Here is a 21291-nt window from a genome sequence, read left to right as displayed (position 1 = left end):
TACACTTGTCAAAATACAGTAGTTAAGTAGCTAATGGTCAACTAAATACTGCAGAGTTGATAGAAAGAAAATTCAAAAAACCGAGGCACTCAGGGAGTAGAAAAATAAAAAGCCTTTATTAAGGCATGGCTTTGTTGTGATTAAAAATGTCGACATGTTTAATCAGAACAAAGCCATGACTTAATAAAGGCTTTTTATTTTTCTACTCCCTGAGTGCCTCGGTTTTTTGAATTTTCTTTCAATTACTTTTTTGATCCCTACACCGAAGAGCACCAGAAGCACACTTTTTCTACACCCAGCAGCACTCCATGCACCTTATATTGTACTGCAGAGTTGATGTCTTCATTTGGTTCTTGGTTTCTTGGCTCCCTGAAGCCACTGCTTAAGCGGCCCTGATGATTTCCTCCGAGCCCCTGCTTTGCTTTCTTGCTCTTCTTTGCTCTCACGCGTGCTGGGCTCCTTCCTCTTTGAAGGTGACGTGCTCGACAGCCAGCCCATCATCATCTTACTGCTGCCTGTGGGTTTGGGCTCCTGGGGATTAAAAATCAGATTTGTCAGCTCAAACCTCCCTCTACTGACACTAAAGAGTGATGCAGGGATGATCTTTTTTTGAAGGCTGACATGGAAGTCAGCATCGCTCTGGTTCCTTGGTCAAGAAGCCTATAACATTTTGTCAGTGGATTTTGGGTTATTGCAGAAAATAAGCTCTGTGGCAAACAAACCAAACAATGCCAGAGGTAAAAAGCTAATGTTAAGCTATTAAGCTATAAACTAACTACACCACAGTCACATTACTTAACATCCCTACCACAACGTGACTGCAAAGCTGTGTTCGGCTTGACGATGTGGAATATTTACTGACATATTTTATGTTGTAGAACAAAACTTCAAAGTCTCTTAAGCTTGTGTTAACCACAGACCTTATTTCAGGCATCTAATCAAAGCCCCATAAAAAACCCCACTGATTTTGACTGTAGGTAACCAGGAGTGCAAAAATGCTAACTCATTTCCGGGGTTAGGAGTCATTCATAGAGCACTCTATACATCAGACCAGCAACACGTCAACCACAGTAAGCTCTTACGACCACCCCCTTTTGAAAGGAAACAGTCCAGCGTTCTGTTCAGACAGTGAAAACGTACACAAAGGAAGTTAAAACACATCTCCAAACTTTCACTTAAACCAGTTTGAATTAATAGCACAAGCTGAAGAGTTGCTATACAGTTGGTTGCACCAGCAATAAATTCAAACACGCTGATCTCCAATTTGTTCCCCTACCATGTGGTAAAAAAGATTCAGGCTTCTGTTCCAAACTACAGACAAGAAAATGTGTGGTCGGAGAGAAATGGGGAAATGCCAAAAAGCTGTTGTGTAGGTGGTAACCAAGGTTTTCACAGTGAGATTTGAAGCAAATCAGATGTGTGAATATTAACTGTCACTGTGGTAAATCGCTAAATGATGCTGGTGACGGTCACTATTGATGGGTAACTAATGTTAGCTTAAGTGGGAGGCTGCTGCAGTAATGTTACAGTCATACAGTGCAGCATCACCAACTAAATCTCAATGTAGCTCTTCACTTGGCTAATAAGAGGTTGGTTATTTACAGACAACACTTAGCCTAACAATACCTGGTAATTCGATCAAATATAAGCATCTGGAAAAGCAATATCGGGCCGCTGTGTTGGATCATCAATCTACTTGGGTAGGGGAAGACTGAAGGGACATGACGGCGATAAACCTTAATTTATTGTGGTATCACAAACACTCAGGTTCAAGCAAGGCTGCAAAACTATTAAACACGTCTATATAACAAACATTTGTTTAACAAGAAATAAATGCATTCAATCCAAACACAGGTCAAATTGCAGTGACATAAGCAGGATCTTCATCTTTTCTATCCTCCAAAAGGACACACGGACTTAAAATTCTGCTAACTACCCATATGTGCTGGTCTGATGTATATCACTAATTTTGTCAACCACAGTTAGTAAAATACCTCAGTAACTCTGATACCTTTTTGCTGTTAAGATCCACTGGTTGAAGGCACTCTGGAGAGTTGTTGCGAGAGTTATTCACTATCGAAGAGACGGGGTGGAAAGTCAAAATGTTTTTAGACTGGAGCAGTTTCAAGGCATCGAGAGACTTCACCGCCCCAAAATCCAGCCATCTTCTCACTTCTTCGTCTCCATTCAGGATTGCTGGCATCCTGAAACATAACCACACAGTAATTTAGGATTTCATACGGGACACAAGTGAAGATAGAATGTGCTTCCCAATCATTACCTCTCCTTACCTATTGTGGATGCTTTCCAGGTTTGGGGAAGCATTCACAGTGATAACACTGTAACTGTAAAGAGGTTCTCCACCATCTGGAGGTGTCCAGCAGTCAAACAGTCCGGCCATAGTCAGCAACTTCCATCCAGTCCACTCACCTGATGCCTCTCCTCCCTGAACAACACAGAGCAGAAGGGCATGGGCATGGTATCTTTTAAATAGTAAAAATAAGCATATTTTATGAAATAAAGTGACAGGTTTTGTTGTTACAGTTGTATTTTTTTTTTTTTACACTCTTTAGCCTGGCACCAGCATCAAACCTAAAGCCTGACACACCTGGTGGACACATGCACATTTTTGCTCTGGCCTCTCTCCCACACAGGATATTTTCAGCCATGGTAATATCCGCCACAGCTGCATTCTTTCTACTTTTGTTCTGGATGAAAGCAATTGTTCATGGTGCTTATATTGCTATAGAAAACCCAATATGAACCTCGGTCAAGTCAGGGGAGGCCTTCTCTGGAGGGCACACCGTCTCTGAATTCTCCTTATTGCGAGCTGAGGTCTTGGGGTCATCCTGATCCCCTTTTTTCTCCTGGCTGCTTCCCTGAGTCTGAGGGAAGTATATGAAGAAAGGCTGCTTGTTCTTTTCCTGCTTCTTCCACTCATAAAAGCCATCAGCCAGGATGACGCAGCGCTGACCCTTTATCAGGGGATCCTTTAGGGGAGACGACAAAGTGTTATGACACTCCTGTGAGCATACGTCCAATAGAGACATAACACAGGGAAGACAATTTAGCTTCGCTTTTCCCTTAAACTCTACGCACCTTATATGATTTCTTCTCCAAGATATTCTCACTGCGGCAATTGCTGGTGCTGTACTGCATCTTGCTGGGGTCATCCTGCTTGAACCAGGAAGGTACCAGACCCCAACGCATGGAGGCCAACACATAGTCATCGACAGGAGCATTCTGAGGACAAACAAGGGGTGAACACAATATCATGAGCACCTACAATATACATTGCTATCCACTGCAATAACCCTGCAGCACATACTACCTTTTGAGGGCGTACAGTGGTCCTTATAGTTTAGACTGTGACAGAAGAGTTTATATAGTTTTAACTCCTTTTTGTGGCATTGTTACATTGACCTGTACTGTATATTGTTATGTGTACCAAGACGTGTCTCTTGACGTTATAGGGCCAAATCTTCAAATAATGTCTACCTGGGCCAGGTGGTAAAATAGCCACTAAAACAGACAGACATAAAAGCATGCAAAAATAAGCCAAATAGTAGAAGATATTAGAGTGAAGACTACATTACACCTGACACACACAGACACATGGCAAAAAGGATGTGGACATACAGTGGAGGCTTGTGGAGGCTATGTGTGATACACACCTAGTTGCTTATTAGCTGAAATTCAGATTGTGTATGAGGAAGAGGGTTGGGCAATATGAAGATATATCGTTATCGAGATATTAGACTATAAGTGATCTAAGATTGTGGATATCATTGTATCGTGATTTGGCATAAATGGTCTTCTTTCCCTTGTTTTAAATGGGTTCATTAAAGTAAAGTGATGTAGAGTATCAATTGACAAGAATACTGTTTTTGTTTTAAAGCTTGCCTTAACCCACTTAGTCATTATATCCACATTATTGATGATTATTAATCAAAATCTCATTGTATTAGTATTTTCTGGAGAAAAATCCCTCCAACTCAGAAGGTATTTGGTCAGAAATACTGTTATCTTCTATTTTGTCTCCCTGTTCTAGCACTGATGAAGTGCTTTAGAGTAAATTTGAAAATATCGAGACTTATATCATGTAACGAGATATAGCCTAAAAATATCATAATATAATCTAAAGGACATATCACCCATTTCATATGTACTAGAAGTGTGTTACATGTCTGGGAAGCTCTCACTGTAAAAGCTAACTGGCCGAATTTGTCCTTGGGTTGTGGATCTCGTTTAAACCTGTCATTAAGAGCTTTCTGTAGTGAAGGTGATTTGTAGGGGAAGTGCTAGACCATGAAGGACTTTATATATTAGGCAGATGTCTTGAAACTTGTCTTAGACATGTTTTCCCTGCTCAGGAGATCATACTTAGGCAGTATGTTGCATGATGATGAGGTTTTGGGTTTGATATCTAAAACTTTAAGAGCCTGTTTGAATACAGACTGTATGAGTTTCAGGATTGAATCACTGGTATGAAACCAGATAGTTAGACAGTACGTGATATGAGGGAAAATCGTGGTATATTATATATAATAGATATAACAGGCATAAGGTTATCTCAAGCTGTATTACTTGACTGTTGCCAGAACATTCTTCACTTGCTTTTGAAATGAGAGACATGCCCCTAACATGATACCAAGGTATTGAGCATCCTTCAATTAAAACAGTTCATGCATCTCATTCACGCAGAGAGAGTTATAGGTGGTCTCACCTTATCAAAGTGCCTCTGGGACAGCAGGACGGGGCTCATGGACTGGGGACTCTTGTTGTACGAGGGTCGGTATTTGTCCGCATCTCCATCCCTCCAGCGGGGCTGTCTCCGCTGCCCTCGCCGGTTCCTGTAGGAGCAGGCTCGGCTCAACTCGTCAGGAGCAAGCGTACACGCAGTTCTTCCACACATTTTACGGCGAAAACAACTTTTCAGCCACCTGAGAGAGACTTACAACATACGCAGTAAGTTAACAGTTAGCATGTTAGCTTGAGTTAATGTCACCTAACATTTCTTTGTCACTGGCTGTAAAGGCGCCATTTATAAACGCTGCTTGACTCACCTGTGTTAGAGGGTTCTGGTATATGTGTGTCGTAAAGTTGTCCTGCTTAGCTGAATGTGTTATGTCATGGGTGTGTGTAGTGTGTGTATGTACGTCTGTGTCACTGTGTGTATGTGTGTGATCGCGGGGATATGCCTGGGCAGAGGCTGGCGTTACCGCGCACGTGACACAGTGCCGCACAGCCTCCGCCCCTCCGGAGCCAAGATGGCGACGGGTCAGAGAGAAAAATATTCAAAATACAAACAAAAAGATTCAAATACTATCCACAACAGCTAATCATTTCGTGTCTTAAGTACGCTAGTGAAAGTAGCCATACCAAGATGTGAAATTAAAGATACGTTTTTTAAATAAGATTTTCATCAGAAAAGTTGTAGAAAATATATTATTGGGCCTAATATAGATATAATGTAAAAAATAAATTACACTGTACAACAAATAAATGCAATGTAGGGAGGGAGAAAGAAACATAACGACAACAAAACCTTCGGGGTCTGTCTATTTGAAATGTTTAAATAATCTCAGTTTTTGACGAGTCATTTATTAATAACAGAAGAAGAAGAGTCAAGTACGTTTTAAAATTTGTTTTTGCATCTTTAAAAATATAAAAGTTGGGTAGTCAAATTATTTTATGTAGGCCTATATAATATTTTGCTAAAAATAATAATTAAGCCTATGTATTAAAGTGGGCCTAAAAGTTAAAGTTATAAATTGTTATTTTTATTATTTATTATTCTTTAATATTTTAGTATTATAGTATACCTACTAATAATAACATAGCCTAATATAATAGTATATTGTAGTATATTCTCATAAGTATATCTTGCATATCTTTCATTTTTTTTATTAGCCTACTCTTTTTCCTAGTGTGATATGCGTATCACACTAGCTATCTATTCAAAAGTAAAAACAAAACAAATGTCATGAAAACACTCTCCCTCTTTCACTACCTTGTGTTAGCATGAGGAGCTATCTAGCCGTTGCCATAGTAACAATAAACATGTCGAGAGTCGGGGGCACAGTGCTTTCCTCTGATGAAACTCAACCGGTGTCCCGGCACCGGAGTCAGTACACCTGCAGACCTCAGGTAAGAGGAACAAACACAAAACCATGAGGTCAGAGCTCTGCTTTAAAGGGGAGAGACTTACTGTGACAAATCTGTCAGTGGGGGAGACGGTGTTTGGTGGTTTGGAGCTACTTTACCAGTAAATTTAAAGATTATGGTAGTTTGTTTTGGAGAGCTGGTGATGCTAATGTTAGTTAAACAAAGAAAGAGGGGCTTGTAACCTGTGGTGGCTTTATTGCAAATATGAATTATTATTATAATTATTATTATTATTATTATTAGAAAAAAATTTGTGAATATGTGTTGTGCATTGGCTGATGTGAATGATCTCCAATCTCCAATAGATTACAGTAGGATTTTAATGAGCATTTCTGTTGTTGGGATATGTATCTGGTTCTGGGCCTCTGTTCAACAGGTAACTGAAGGAAATCAGACTGAGTATCACTCTCTGCCTGGGTGTTAGGTACAAACCTGACAGGTGTAGCCAAGCTGTCTCCTGCTCAGCAATTTGACCCACTTTATACTCCACTGCACTTGGAGAGAGACCTACAGGACCAGCAGAAGCCAGAGATGCGTGACACCTGCAGTGTTTTACAGAGTTTTAATCACTGTATGTAACATCTGTGTACACTTTGACACTGTATGTTTGTTGCCCCATAAATGACAGACTGTGTCCTCTGCAGCAGTGCAAGTCTGACCATCCACAAAGCAGAGCAAAAGGAACGGTTCCCCCGAAGAATGAGAGCTGATGTTAGTATGGAGGCCACCACATGCAAACGGACACCAAGCCTTGACAGTGGTGAGAGACAGAAAGCATCAAAGAAACACTGTCCCCATCTGAATACCCCAAGGACCAGACAAATGGCCTCATATTGTCAAAAAAATACAGATTGGGCCTGCAGTAAGGGAAATTCTGGGTTTTCCTGTAGTAATTTGCTTCTTAGGGACCAATATCTAAACTGAAACACAAAAGGTAACTTCTGTGTGACTTCACACCTCCACGGGACTGTATTCATAGACCCGGCTTATAGATCATGAATGCTGAATTAATCATGAGGTCACACTCTGGACACGTGGCCAAATGTTTGAACTCAGAGGCCACATATTAATATTTCATGACTTTGCTCTTTTTGGCTCGAAGCTGAAGATGTCAGGCTTTAATCTTTAGTTACATTGTCTTTGTCTTTACTATTTCTGTTGTATGTTCATGTTGAGTTCACAACACGGCCTTCTAGATTAGTTGGGAACCTGGGCTATCAATAGGGTCTATTAATATACTGTATGACAACAATCCTGATGTTACTCTGTGTGTGTGTGTGTGTGTGTGTGTGTGCGGGCATGTGTCTGCACATCAGGTACACCTCCTGAGGGCAATGTTCGCCGCAGTTTTGTAAGCCTACCTGCTCTTAACCCAGAGAGACTGAGGACAGCTAAAGCTCTTGTGGACAAAGCTGTCAAGGTGAGTTAACATCACTGGATATATTTATGAGGTCACATAAATTTCTGATTGTTCCATGAAGTTGTCCATTATTTAGATGTCTGCTTTCCTTCCCCTCAGATGCATAAGGTGTTTTCTGTCCAGGGCCCTTACCCTGTCATAAGGGCAGCATTGAAAGCCAGAGGCTGGGTTGAGCAGCGCATGCACCACCCAAACCACCATGCTTACCAGCGTCACAGCAAGGAGGACAGAGCCAGCTCCAATGATGCTGGTGACAGCGATGACGATGACGGTGGGCTCAGTGAAAGTGTTACTGTTCATATTATTACTGGGTTTGGATATTTGTGTATTTATGATCACTTATTAACATGGCTGCTTCTTCTCAGATAACTCAGACAATGTCGAGAAAGAGGACGATCCAGATGGACTGTATGATCTCATGGTAAAAATTACATTTAAGGTTGTAGGCTAACTTGAGGCTTGCAACAGGCAAGTGAAAGGTTGTTGCTTGCCTTGATAATCATGTTGGTAATGTAAGGTTTGTATTGGCAAAATTCAACAAAATCAGCTCCCGTCCTTTTCTCTTCCTCTTACAGTCTCGCCTGGTGCGGAATGAAATGGTTTATTTCTACTGGACGAACCGTAGAGACGCCATCGACACCAACAGCCTGCAAAAAGAACAGATTACCAATCATTTTGCAAAAGCAGGCAGCTTCACCACCAAGGTATATTTATATGCTATGGTTATACAGCAAAAGAAGGACTACTCAGTGGTCTCCTGTCACACCCACCATCAACATTTGTCTTGTCTCTGTCAGGCGGGATTGTGTGTGAACCTGAAGAACCTGCACTGGTTTGATTCAGCTGACCCAGACACCTTCTTCCCTCGCTGTTACAGACTAGGAGCGCAGGATGAGAAGCATGCTTTCATTGGTCAGATCTGCCTAGATTACACTTTCAGGCTCAATCCCATTACACCCTTTGTCGCTACCACTAAGCCCTACCGCTCCATTTTGCGCGTTCATGCCTAGAAGTAGGCTGTCCGGATTCTTATTGGGATAGAGTTGTAGGGTGAAGTGTTAGGGCTACATGGCCCTCCAAATGGAGCAAAACAAGTGCTATGAGAAATCATCTGCAAGATGGCTGCACAAGCAACAAAAGAAATCCACAAATGTATGTTCTTTGTTAATAACGACTTTAAAATTGGAATAACTATTGTATTATCTAAGTTTAATACTGTTTCAATGCATTATGTTAACAAGCAAGACAAGAGAGCAGCATGCTGGTGTTGCTGAGGCTAACTAGCTAGCTAACTAATGTAACATTGTTATTGCTGATATGTGCATGACAGTCCCACATAAAATGCCTGAAATTTAACGTAAGTCCAGCAGTGACTTGTTACTGCTCTTCTAATGTCAGTGCAGACAGGCATTGTGGGAGCGCGGATTGCTAACGTTAGCCTACATAGCACTACTAGTGTCCTGGTAATGAAGCAGTGTTCTTTTCTACTGGATGACTTGTTTGACCAGTCGCTAGTGTAAAACTTATGTTGTGAACAAATTGGCACTCAAAAATGAGGCATAGGGGTAAAAATAAGAAATGGGATTGGGCCTAAAAGCATTTCCATCTTTCTTCTTCTTTCACTCAAAGAGAAAGCTTTACTTGCCTCTTTGTCCTTTGTGTAGAGGACTACAGGAGGACAGCCTGCACCAGTTTATTGAAGTACATTGTGGAGAGGGAGCAGGGTGTTCAGGGAGAAGGAACGAGCCACAACCCTCAGGCTGTGAGGAAACAAAGCAAACGCCAATCCAGACCAGTCATCCTTTCCCAAATGATTGACAGCGCACTCAAAGTATGCCAGGAGTTTTTAGACAGTCTGGAGCATAGGGACATAGACATAAGCATGGAAACGCCACAGACTCTTACAAAGGAGGAGTGGGCCGAGTTTATCGACAGTTACTACCTTGTTGTTCAGTGAGTAATGCTTCAGTGTGAGAGATTAAAGGAAACTTGCAAACCAAAGTGCTCTTCAGTATTTCTTTCCCTCTGTTTCCTCACACAGTGACGGAGCAAAGATCGAGAACAGCGATCATTATGTGACTTTCTGCAAAGCCATGCTAGAGAAGCTGGCGGAGGTCTGTCCACAGCTGGACATAGACGGCATGCACAACATCTGGATCATTAAACCTGGAGCTAAGTCCAGGGGCAGAGGTAAAAAGTCAGACACTATCAGATGGCTCATATCTGACCTAATCCTGGCTCACATGCCACTCCTGCCTTCCAGGTATCAAATGCGCCAAGCGCCTGGATCAGATCCTCAGTGTGGTGGAAGGTGATCCAACCCTTATCAAGGAAAGCAAGTGGGTGGTGCAGAAGTACCTGGAGCGGCCTTTGCTGGTCCATGGCACCAAATTTGACGTGCGCCAGTGGTTCTTGGTCACGGACTGGAACCCTCTGACTGTGTGGTTCTATAAAAAGTGCTACTTGCGCTTCTCTACGCAGCCTTACTCCCTTCATACACTGGACAGGTAAGACTGACATATCTAAAGAGATTGCGTGGGTGAAAGAAAGAAGCAGATGTGAAACCAGATGGACGTTAAATTAAAAGGGAAGTGAGAGAAAGATGCAGAGTACGAGACAGGCAACACAGATTATGGTTTACGCTTGTTTTTGGCGGGAGATCTGATTTTGTGTTAGTGCATGGCTTGAAAGTAGCTGTTATCCTCTGGGTATACGGTATTCAAATCTCAGTGTGTTTGCTACTCTTGATATTAGCAACATTCAAATCAACTCCAAAACTGCAAATTGACTATAACACCTGCCAACTTGCATACACGTCTGATTCCCACCAAGCAAGTAAATACTGTAAAAAATACTTCAATACTCTCGATAGACACTTAACCTACTCATTGTCTGTACTTTTTACAGTTTTAATTCTCATAACATGCTGGAATTATAGAAATAATCAGCCTAGTTGCCAGAAAACATGTTGCATTGTACAATTCTGCAAACCAAGGACACTAAGACTGTTTGAGTCCAACAGATAACAAAACACTGTAGTTTTATAGCAAGACATAAACATTTCCAAAACAAAATCTTTTCCTAACCATAACCAAGTGATTTTTGTGCCTTAACATAACCATATATTAACCACAACACTGTTGAAATGTAAAAAAATGTTAAGTTTCAACATATCCGCTATATAATAAAGTATAAATATTACATTATTTGTGTTTTGCAGAAATGCACAATGCCAGTATTTATTTTCGTGATTGGGTTGAAATAAATCATGTCTGATAGCTTCCACGCATGATTTTGAAATTCATAATTTGATTCTTTGTTTAATACTTGTTACTACATGTGTCTTGGTCTGATCATGTGGTAAGTATTTCCATAGCCAAAGAAAATACAGTTTGTAGGCAAACTAAAGAGCAAAACTAGTGAGAGGCCTGTGTCATTTCTCTCATCATGTCCTCATAAATCATATTCTTATCCCATACCATTCATTTCTTCTCATCTCTCTTTCCAATCTTGGCCTCTTTACCCCATCCTTCCAGCTCTGTGCACCTGTGCAACAACTCCATCCAGAAGCACCTGAGACCCTCCCAACAGCGCCATCGTAGTATCCCAGAAGACAACATGTGGTCGGATGACCAGTTCAAGACTTTTTTGTCCAGCCAGGGCCAGGAGGCTCAGTGGCAAGAAGTGGTAGTCCCGGGGATGAAGAAGGGTGTGATCCATGCATTACAGACCACACAGGATCTGATGAAGTCACGAAAAAACACATTTGAGCTCTATGGTGCTGACTTCATGTTAGGTACGACGGGATCAATGTAAATGATGCTGAATATATCATAGAGTATGTTAAACAGCTTGTGTCGACTCAACATGCATCAACTTTTATTTTAAAAGTGCTTTTTCAGGAGGTGTTAAATTATATTGGTAATAAAATAACATGTCCTTCAATTCTAATTTAGATTATCTCTTTAATATTTTTATGTACCTTTACTATGAAAAAAAGAGGAGTCATCACCACTTAGATATTCTGTTATGTCTTTCTCAGGTCAGGACCTGCGTCCATGGCTGATAGAAGTCAATGTCAGTCCCACTATGGCCCCCTCCACCCCTGTGACAGCCCGCCTCTGTACCGCTGTGCAGGAGGACACATTACGAGTCGTCCTGGACCGGAGAGCAGACCGCACTGCAAACACTGGAGACTTTCAGCTCATATATAAGCAGGTAAGGAAGAATCATCCCTCCTCCTCAGCGTATACATTCAAGTGGCACACATTGTGAGGTTGATACACATTACTTTAGATGTCACTTTTGGTCTCTAGGCAGCAGTAGAAGTGCCAAAGTATGTGGGAATCAACCTACTTGTTGAGGGCTACAAGATGAAGTGCCCCTGCCCACTTCCTCCACTGAGGTCCTCTAACCGCTCAGCACCGAAACGCCGCGGCCCTGTCAAGGAGAAGGAACCTGCAGCAGAAAAAATAAAGCCTCTGCCTAAGATGTTGTTGAAGAATGCAGAGACTCAGAAAAACACCAGCAGCAGAGTTCCACCACCTCCTCCTCTTCCTCCTGAGCTGCCTGTGCCTGTCCATATTGAAACTGTAACACTTCACATGCCAGTGACTATGAAGTCCATCCACCAGCCCGTCAGTGCCCAGTCTCACAATGTACTTTTGTGGAAGAAGAGATCAGAAGTATCAAAGGTCTGCTCAGAGAAAGTCCAGCCCTCTGCCACAGAGAAGCAGCAAGGTCCTCCTTTGTCTCTGGAGATCACTGTTTTAAAACAGTCCAGACAGGCAGCCGCCAGCACCTTGAGTGCCTAAAAAACTTTCAAAAGAAGGTTTGCTGACCAAATTATTCCCATACTCCTTCAGCTTGAATTATTCTTTTGCAGGGTTTTTTGTCCTACCTCATAATAAAGTCAGAATTAAATATGATGCCATGTCATGTTTTTCAGTTGCTACTTTCTTTTATTTCATTTCTGTTGTTTCAATAATATGATTTAACACAAATGTGCCCTTGTAATTTTGGATATCAGGTTCTCAACAATTTATACAGGGACTACTTCTTTGATAGACAGTAGTCTCATTGCATGTTCACAATTGAAGTGTAGGGGTGGGCAGATCGATACCAAAATATCAATACTCTCCATACTATGCCTTCATTTTGAAGATTAATCATAGTGTCAATAGGATCGATACCAAAAAGGGTTCAGTTTCTCTCTTCTGTGTTGTACCTATATCTAAGTAAAACTATCTGTGCAAACAACATTATGTTGTCATGAGCACATCCAGTGCATGTACTTGATTCTCCACTGCTTTTGTGTTGTCTGCACTCCAACAAGTACTCCAGACCCAGCAGTGAAGGGAAAAGGGAAAGAAAAGCCTCAGCATCCAGACCCCCGACACAGAGACAGAGTTCACTTGCAGAGTCTTTTTAGAGAGCTCAGAGCCCATTGAAATTAATATTTTAGACAAATCAGATCTTCAGCACCGGTTAATGTTGCATTTTCAAACTGTAATTGATTAGCTGTTACTTACTAGATTGATTATCCACCTCATAAATCATGGCACACTGCTACTATACATCTGACAGGAGTGACTTACCAAGATGCTGATTAAACAACATCATTACTACACAGTGTGCCTTCGATTGTCACAATGATCACACAACACAATGCCACGGAAGACCTAAGTTTTGACGGAGCGTGTCATTGGCATGCTGACTGCAGGAATGTCCACCAGAGCTGTTTCATGTGAACTTAATGTTCATTGTACTGCTATAAGAGGTCCCCGATGTTGTTTCTCTGAAATTTGGCAGTACATCCAAATGCTCTCACAAACCACACAGGTCGGTTATGATGACGAACTGCTGTCAGGTAAATAACCCTAATGAGGACTATGAACACACAGATGAGCTTGAGCTTGATATGTTACATGTGATGGATGCAGAACCTGTACCTTTTATATTTAGTACCTTTTATATTTGTATTTTGTACTGTCTGTAACCTTAAGAGATATCTGTGTTTCTTTATTCCTGATGAGAGTCTGGTGCAATAGATTTGAAATCCTCTTCAACCAATTATCCAATGTGAACTGCTCACCTGTTGTGGGTTGACTATATATGAGTGTGCCTGTTTGTCTTTGCTCTATTTGACTCTGATGAAGACACATTGGTGTTGAAACATTACTCTTTTTACACTATTACAGGCTGCAAATTGATCAGCGTGCTCCAGAAGATGCTGGATGTGGAGGTCCCGAGCTGGTGTGGCTACATGTAGTCTGCAGTTGTGAGGCTGGTTGGATGTACTGCCAAATTAAAGGAAACAACACTGGAGACATCTTACGGTAGTGAAATGAACATTCAGTTCAAAAGCAACAGCTCTGGTGGACAATCCTGCAGTCAGCATGGCAATGGTGTGATCAAACTGCATATTATAGAGTGGCCTTTTATTGTGACCATCCCAAGGCACACCTGTGTAGTAATGATACTGTTTATTCATCATCTTGATATGCCACACCTGTCAGGCGGATGGATTACCTTGGAAACCGAGAAGTGCTCACTAACATGGATTTTCATACACGGTGGTGACTCTCACCCACAGACCTCACTGTCACTAACACATGATGAACACTTGGTGGCGGTAATGCGCACTTACAAAGGTAATACACATTTTCATATTCAGGGCGAAGAAGAAGCGATACACGAGAACAGCTCAGACCCCCTCCCCTTGCTTTCTATATCAGTACTGAGAAATGGCGGCGTCCGTGTGCCGAGTCGGGAGCACTGTGGGTCGAGCCCTCGCCAAAAACCGCAGTGTAAGTACACATTTAAAGGCTAAGGAGAAAAAGGTTTTGCCTTAGGAAATGTCAAAGCGAGATACCGGTACTGTTCTTGTTTTAGTGTAAGCCTGGAATCAATCGAAGAGGGTGAAAGTTAACCGGCTAGCTTGCTAATTAGCTAGCTGAGCTGTCCACAGTACAGAACGGGAAAGAGTTAGCATTAGTTAGCTAGCAGTGAACGCAAGGTCACCTGTCATATGAGGCTGCGCGTCATTCAACAACCACCTGGTGTGTAACGTCTACAGTTTGTAGGTGTTATTCAGATTATCTTTTCGTCGTTTCGATCGTCTTTAGCCTGTCGCAAGGTCAGCAGCTGTAACATTTGTCAATTGTCCTTATCTGCCCTCACACCGCAGCTAAGCTTCCTGGCTAGCAGTGTTAGCATTGTGACTTTGGATAGGCAGATGCTGACAGGGACAATCCTTTACTTTTATTGACAGAGAAAATATTTGATTGCCGAGAAAGTACTTTAATATTGTGTATAATAGAAAGGTGAAAACTGTGTACTGACACTCATTTTACATTATTGCTATAGATTGGAGCAACTAACTGATTATAACTGTGTTAGCTTTAGCTGTGTCTTTAGATTTTTTAACGTTTATTATCCCACATCACTGCACAGCGTACTTGTGTAAACGTATGTAATATCAACATTAAATGTCATGGTAGATAATTCTCAGAAATAATTAAAAATATTGAATACCCTGTTTGGATGTAAAATAGACTGATCCTTTACATTACAGTGCATATCGATGTAACGTTATAGAAACAATAGCTATATATGCACACAGATCTAGACAATTTGACATGTATTACATCCCATATTCTGCTTTTGTCTATTTTTAGTTGTCTCCTTGACAGATATCATAGGGTGGCAGTGTCAGCTGTCAGCCTTAAGTTTAGATGCCAAACATTTGTAATCTCGATTTGCATTTGTAGGGATCAACAAGAGTTAATTTAAAGTGTTAAATAAAGTACAGTTCATTAAATTTTCTGCACCTCATGCCTTACACAATAATAGACAATCATGGCATACATGCGCAAGACTATTTGCAGTTGAATATGTGCAATACAAAATGGCAAAACTGTTGTAAAATGCCCTATTTTGTAATTTTTGAGATGTCCTGCTAACTAATATTAATAAACAAACACTCAGGACCTGAAGCCTTGCCTTATTTGCTGAGTAAGAACAATAACAAGCAGTTGTATCAGTCAGCAAGGCACAGCTAATATTAAATAGCTTTCATATTTGCACAATGCCGGTAATTAAATCATTGAAAGAGCCAACATGTTTCAACCACTGTAGCTCTTCATCAGAGCTTTTAAAAAAACAACAGGTAGCCTTCATATAAGGATTTAGCCCCTACAATATAGGCCTTTTAATATTTTTTCTGTGTTAATATATTTGTTCTCATTTTTTGTCATAGTGGTTTCCAGTGTGTTTAATTTGAACAGAAATTCATGTTATTCAGACAGTATATTTTAAGGAATATTATGCAGGATTGTTGGCCGCTGTTTGTAAATATGCTCACCGACAAAACTGAAAGTAAAAGCCAACCCCAGATCACTCTCGTTTGGTGTTTTGCCTGAGCCTTGTGGGATACACAGCCATAAACATCCTGAACACAGAAAATAAGAAGAGAATAAGAAAATGCAGGCTGAGTGCAGAGTTTCTGCAGAAAAACACCACCACACACTTCTCGTGGGTCATAAATGATGATTGAGAGGGATTACCAATGTATCAGTCTGTTTTTTTGTTTGTTTTTAAGGAAAATCCTACATAGTATATATTTAAATGTACAGGAGTTAAAAATGACTCATTGTCTTTACCCCCTCAGCCCATCCTCCTGTCTCTGAGACGTGGACAGGCCTCAGTCAGCTATGCCCAGAGCCTGCTGGGAGCCCCTGAAACTCGTCTCACTACCCTGGAAAATGGTTTGAGGGTTGCATCTGAGGAGACTGGACATGCCACATGCACTGTAAGAAAACAGTAATGGGGGTCAATGTATAACCTTATAGTTGTTTTAGCATTTTCTAAACTTGCCACTTCACTGTCATTGAATAATATGCTGATGTAGCTTAACATTTCAACAACTGTTCATACATCTCTTCCCTTTGATAGGTTGGACTGTGGATCAGTGCTGGCAGTCGCTATGAGAGTGAGAAAAACAACGGAACTGGCTTCTTCCTGGAGCACATGGCTTTCAAGGTAGACATTAGTAGACTTCATGACCTTAAAGGCACCCTGTGGAGTTTTTCCTGTTTACAGATAAAAATTTAGGTTTAGTTTCAGTGTTATGTACCATAACACATTTGGGTGTATCCTTGAGGTCTATGATCTGTTGAGTGAATTCCCATCCTTATTGTACATGACAGTTTTTTTCAAAAGTTTAAAATCTGTATCCATGTTTACTAGTTTGCCCCTGGGGCATCACTGTCACCCGTAGATCAGTTGAATATGTATTGCATCACGTGCATTTGCATCCCTGTGCACATGCATGAGAAAACAAATTTTAAGAAAAAAAACTGCTACCGGGTAAGCAAGTCTCCCATGGAACCTTATATCTGTTAAAGCTGAATGCACTTGAAATATAGCTACCTGTTAGACAATCAAGGACATTACTCGGTTTCCTCTATTCACCTGTCATCTTCTTGGCCTCCCAGGGAACCAAGAAGCACCCTCAGACTGCCCTGGAGCAGCAGGTGGAGTCTATGGGTGGTCACCTGAGCGCCTATACCTCCCGGGAGCACACTGCATATTACATGAAGACTCTTGCCAAAGATCTGCCCAAAGGTGAGATGACCTGTTTACAGGCAGTGAAATAAACAGATTATCCCATAGATTTAGCCATGATTTAATTTCAGAGACATTATTTCCAAAATAGAACCCATTCTTGTTTGTAAGATGAAAGCCAATTAACTGATTAACATGACATAATAACATTTCTGATGGAGAATCCCATTTACATGGCTGCATACTTTATGGGGCACAAAGATCTTCACTGTCTCTAAACACAAAGTTTGTGTTTATCCCCTCTAAGTTGTGAGCAACAATTTTTCCTCTGTGTTTTTCCCAGCCGTGGAGCTGCTGTCAGAGGTGGTGCAGAGTTGCTCACTGAACGAGGCAGACATCGAGCAACAGAGGGGTGTGGTGCTGCGTGAGCTCGAGGAAGTCGAGGGTAACCTCCAGGAAGTTTGCCTCGACCTGCTGCATGCCACAGCCTTCCAGGGCACTGCTTTGGGACACAGCGTGCTGGGACCCTCCAACAATGCAAGGTAAGAAGAACTGCATATCACACACACTTTCCTTTCAGTAGGTTTTCCATATTATAATAAATTCTTCACCATTTTGTAAGTCACCATTAATACTCATATGCAATTCTCCCAGGACCTTGACCCGCCAGGACCTAGTGGACTACATCAACAGCCACTACAAAGCCCCTCGCATGGTGCTGTCTGCAGCTGGAGGTAGGTCCTCTCCTTCCTAACACACACTGTGAAGAGGCACTCTGGTAGATGTGAACTTCTACTAGTCCAGGAACTGATTGGATGATGATTTATCTGACGTGCTTCCTCTTCAGGTGTGAGCCACGAGGAGCTGGTTGGTTTGGCCAAATCTCACTTCAGCGGAGTGTCTTTTGAGTACGAGGGCGATGCCATCCCCGTCTTGTCACCCTGCAGATTTACAGGCAGTGAGGTGAGAAGTGTTGAGTGTTTTTGCAGGAGTGTTTTTTTTTTTTTTTTTTCCTTCATTGTTTTGTGAGGTTCATTACATCATCTTTTATACCATCGCTATTTCACATGAACATTAGTTTTCTTTTTATACATATTCAACACAAGTTGGAGAAATCACTGAATGTGACCATGTATAGCACAGTAATGCAGCAGTTACAGACTAATTTCAAGTTAATTCACTTTTATTTGAGATTGATATGTTTTGAAGCATTAGGCCTGAGATATACTTGCTTTCAATTATTTGTTCCCTTGCACATGATAGGTGCCTCACATATCCTGCTCCGGATTGGGGCATTGCTTGTGCACAGCCTCAGAAATTAATGTGTGTGGTAACGTTAGTGTCTGATGATGCAACATGCACAGGAATGGTAAAGGAAGTGTGAGAAATGTACTCATTTATGATGGTGCTGCTTGTCACTTTTTTTGTCATGATCCACAGAGATCTTAGAATTAACAATTCAGTAACCTCCTATGAGTGTCGCCATGTTTGTTTTCATCATGCAAGAGTTCTTTGGTGTGTCCTCTAGTGGAATCCTCCAGCAACAGCTTAGCATGTAGGCGCATGTTAACAATTCCAGTCACGACACAGCTGGTTCTCTTTGTGAACGTGTGTTTAAAAGCAAGTATACCTCAAGCCTTAGCTGTAACTCTGGCCTGTGACAGCATAAAGAGCATGGGCAGGAAATATGTTATCACAGTCACTGCTAATCGTTGTGTTGATCCTCCGCTCAGATCCGTATGCGTGATGATGCTTTGCCTCTGGCGCACATTGCCGTGGCTGTGGAGGGAGCCAGTGCTGCCAGCCCAGACATCGTGCCTCTCATGGTGGCCAACTCAATCATCGGCAGCTATGACCTCACCTACGGTGGTGGAAAGGTTGGTTAAATATGTTTTATATGTTTATGCAATGAAGAAAAGACAATAGTTGAAACTGGAAGCTGTAACTAATGCCTCCTTAAGGGATGCATCTTATTCAGCGCTGTCCCCTTTAAGCTTTGCCCACTTGAGGTTGTTAATGTCTTGAGTGGCCATTATTGAGGGGTAGACTATGATCCTCTCTGAAAACCTGGGTCAGGGGTCTCACCCCTGCCTCTGGACCTGTCGGGAGGAACAAGACCTGTAATACATGGGAGCTTCTAAAAAACATCATCATTTCTGTCTCTCACCTGCAGCATCTGAGCAGCCGCCTGGCTCGCCTGGCAGTGGAGGAGAACCTGTGTCATAGCTTCCAGGCCTTCCACTCCTCCTACAGTGACACCGGCCTGCTGGGCATTTACTTTGTTGCTGATAAACACCAAATTGAAGATATGATGCACTGGTCCCAGAATGCCTGGTCAGTGATGACTCGCACTCACGAAACACCGTAACTGTAATGTTATGTCACTTTAAATAAAAGGACAGTTTATATATTTTATCTTATTTCCTCCACTTTCTGCTCCCTGCAGGATGAACCTGTGCACCACAGTGACAGACAGTGATGTAGCCAGAGGCAAGAACGCTCTGAAGGCCAGTCTGGTTGGACAGCTCAATGGTACGTAACATGTCTGTCATGCATTTACACAAACACACATACAAACTCTCCTTAATCACAAGTTGACACACCTTCTGTATTTTAGGAACAACACCAATCTGTGACGACATCGGCAGACACATCCTGAACTACGGACGGCGTATTCCTCTGGCAGAGTGGGACGCTCGGATCGATGTGAGTTTAGACTCTGAATCAGAGTCCTGTCCTGTACCATTTGTAAAATAGAGAGATAGAAATTGATTCTGGAAGTAGTGCCTTTTCAGAATTGGCAGGTTCTGACTTCCCACTATATCTCTTCTTTCAGGCCGTGACCCCCAGGATGGTGCGTGATGTCTGCTCCAAATATATCTATGATAAGTGTCCTGCTGTGGCGGCTGTCGGTGAGTTCTTTGTGGTTTTCTACAGCACGATCAGGGCTCATGTTGTCTTATCTTTCTCTAATCTGTCTCTCCTCCCCTCTCCACCAGGCCCCATCGAGCAGCTACCCGACTACAACAGAATGCGCAGTGCCATGTACTGGCTGAGGTTTTAAGGTGTGTTGTTGTGTTGCTCCGTGTGTCCCACGTTTGCTCCTCATCTTCCTCCTCAACCCTACCCAAGTTTCCTCTTGCCATCACTGCGAGAGTGAACACCTGAGGATTGTCCACTTGTTGGCTTGACAGCACATCCATCCGCTCTCTCTCTTCTCCCCGCCTCCCTCTCTTATCCCGCCCACTGATATCTTCTTAGTTAGCCATGAGGGGGGCAGCCAGTCTGCACAGTGTGAGAATTAAATTACACATCAGTTACCTCTTGATTGTACTGTACAGGTCCTTGTTACCTGTCGCTGACTTGCAGAGGGGAGACAAGAGAGGGCAGACTGAATAGTAAAAAATCATCTACTGGACACAGCACAGCCAGTACTGAATACAACCAGTATGGAGCAAGAATATATTTATAATTTCTGTAACATTTGTTTCTGTCCTCTATTGTACATAACAGAAGCTCTCATTCCAACAAAATAAAAATACTCTAAAACATTGGCCCAGTGTGTTCGGTCTCGTTGATATGATGAATTGCTTTCTAAAGTTTCAAATACACATTTTATGTTATATTTTTTAAATCTCATTACATTTTAGTTCTACCACACCATTTTAGTGTCATGGTCAGCTGCAATGTTGTCGTCTTTGGTTGTTTCTAAATTTGGTCAAGAGACGCATGGCAAAAGTATTCAATAAACGGTAAGATACAAGAACAGTGATAACCGTATTTTGACATTTATGTCTCTGTGCCGGTGACAGCCATTGCTCGACAGATAATGTTTTTGGGGTGTCCATCTGTCCGTAAGTACATCCTATTCGTGAACAAGCTGTCTTGAGAACACCCTATGGAAATTCTTCAGATTTGGTACAAATGTTCACTTGGACTAGGTGATGAAATTATTACATTTTGATGGTCAAAGGTCAGGGTTACTGTCTTTGTCTCATTATTGTGAACAGGATATTGCAAGAAGAATGCCTTGAATGAATTTCCTCACATTTGGCACAAACGTCCATTTGGATCCAAGGATGATCCGATCAGAGTTTGGTGGTCAGAGGTCACTGTGACCTCACAAAATAACCATA

At 41.8% G+C, this 21291-nt stretch overlaps 3 protein-coding genes and 1 non-coding gene across 9 annotated transcripts; 3 read left to right on the top strand and 1 right to left on the bottom strand.

The window, feature by feature from the left end:
• Positions 1 to 201: 201 nt before the first annotated feature.
• hmces (5-hydroxymethylcytosine binding, ES cell specific) lies at positions 202 to 4915 on the bottom strand. Its single transcript, XM_049591322.1, has 6 exons — positions 4727 to 4915; positions 3100 to 3243; positions 2766 to 2990; positions 2292 to 2446; positions 2012 to 2204; positions 202 to 531 (listed from the first exon to the last, which is right to left on the bottom strand). The coding sequence occupies exons 1-6, from the start codon at positions 4913 to 4915 to the stop codon at positions 343 to 345; spliced, it is 1095 nt and encodes a 364-aa protein (XP_049447279.1). The 3' UTR covers positions 202 to 342.
• LOC125897798 (tubulin monoglycylase TTLL3-like) lies at positions 4837 to 12484 on the top strand. Of its 6 annotated transcripts, none has more exons than XM_049591274.1 (14): positions 4899 to 4968; positions 6593 to 6739; positions 6813 to 6928; positions 7485 to 7588; positions 7688 to 7859; positions 7954 to 8009; positions 8164 to 8292; positions 8386 to 8500; positions 9253 to 9541; positions 9630 to 9778; positions 9852 to 10095; positions 11125 to 11384; positions 11631 to 11806; positions 11905 to 12484. In XM_049591274.1, the coding sequence occupies exons 3-14, from the start codon at positions 6868 to 6870 to the stop codon at positions 12400 to 12402; spliced, it is 2253 nt and encodes a 750-aa protein (XP_049447231.1). In that variant the 5' UTR covers positions 4899 to 4968; positions 6593 to 6739; positions 6813 to 6867; the 3' UTR covers positions 12403 to 12484. The 6 variants fall into 6 exon arrangements, with proteins under 6 accessions (XP_049447223.1, XP_049447231.1, XP_049447188.1 ...); XM_049591231.1 differs by lacking the exons at positions 4899 to 4968; positions 6593 to 6739 and adding exons at positions 5579 to 5631; positions 6024 to 6150; XM_049591249.1 differs by lacking the exon at positions 4899 to 4968 and adding an exon at positions 5780 to 6150 and having other exon boundaries at positions 6545 to 6739; positions 6816 to 6928.
• A 1756-nt stretch (positions 12485 to 14240) lies between these two features.
• LOC125893668 (cytochrome b-c1 complex subunit 1, mitochondrial) lies at positions 14241 to 20709 on the top strand. The gene is made up of 13 exons (XM_049584467.1): positions 14241 to 14397; positions 16260 to 16400; positions 16544 to 16630; positions 17086 to 17215; positions 17499 to 17697; positions 17810 to 17889; positions 18003 to 18118; positions 18889 to 19032; positions 19329 to 19489; positions 19602 to 19687; positions 19773 to 19861; positions 19992 to 20067; positions 20155 to 20709. Exons 1-13 carry the CDS (start codon positions 14335 to 14337, stop codon positions 20217 to 20219), a joined length of 1437 nt encoding a protein of 478 aa, XP_049440424.1. The 5' UTR covers positions 14241 to 14334; the 3' UTR covers positions 20220 to 20709.
• On the top strand, positions 19152 to 19272 carry LOC125898254 (small nucleolar RNA SNORA26). Its single transcript, XR_007450606.1, has one exon. It is a non-coding gene; the product is annotated as a small nucleolar RNA SNORA26 (small nucleolar RNA).
• Positions 20710 to 21291: the final 582 nt, after the last annotated feature.

This window comes from Epinephelus fuscoguttatus, linkage group LG1 (assembly GCF_011397635.1).
Source record: "Epinephelus fuscoguttatus linkage group LG1, E.fuscoguttatus.final_Chr_v1".
NCBI classification, from domain to species: Eukaryota; Metazoa; Chordata; class Actinopteri; order Perciformes; family Serranidae; genus Epinephelus; species Epinephelus fuscoguttatus.
The sequence above is the reverse complement of the archived record's forward strand: the minus strand, read 5'-3'. Positions and strand labels throughout refer to the sequence as shown.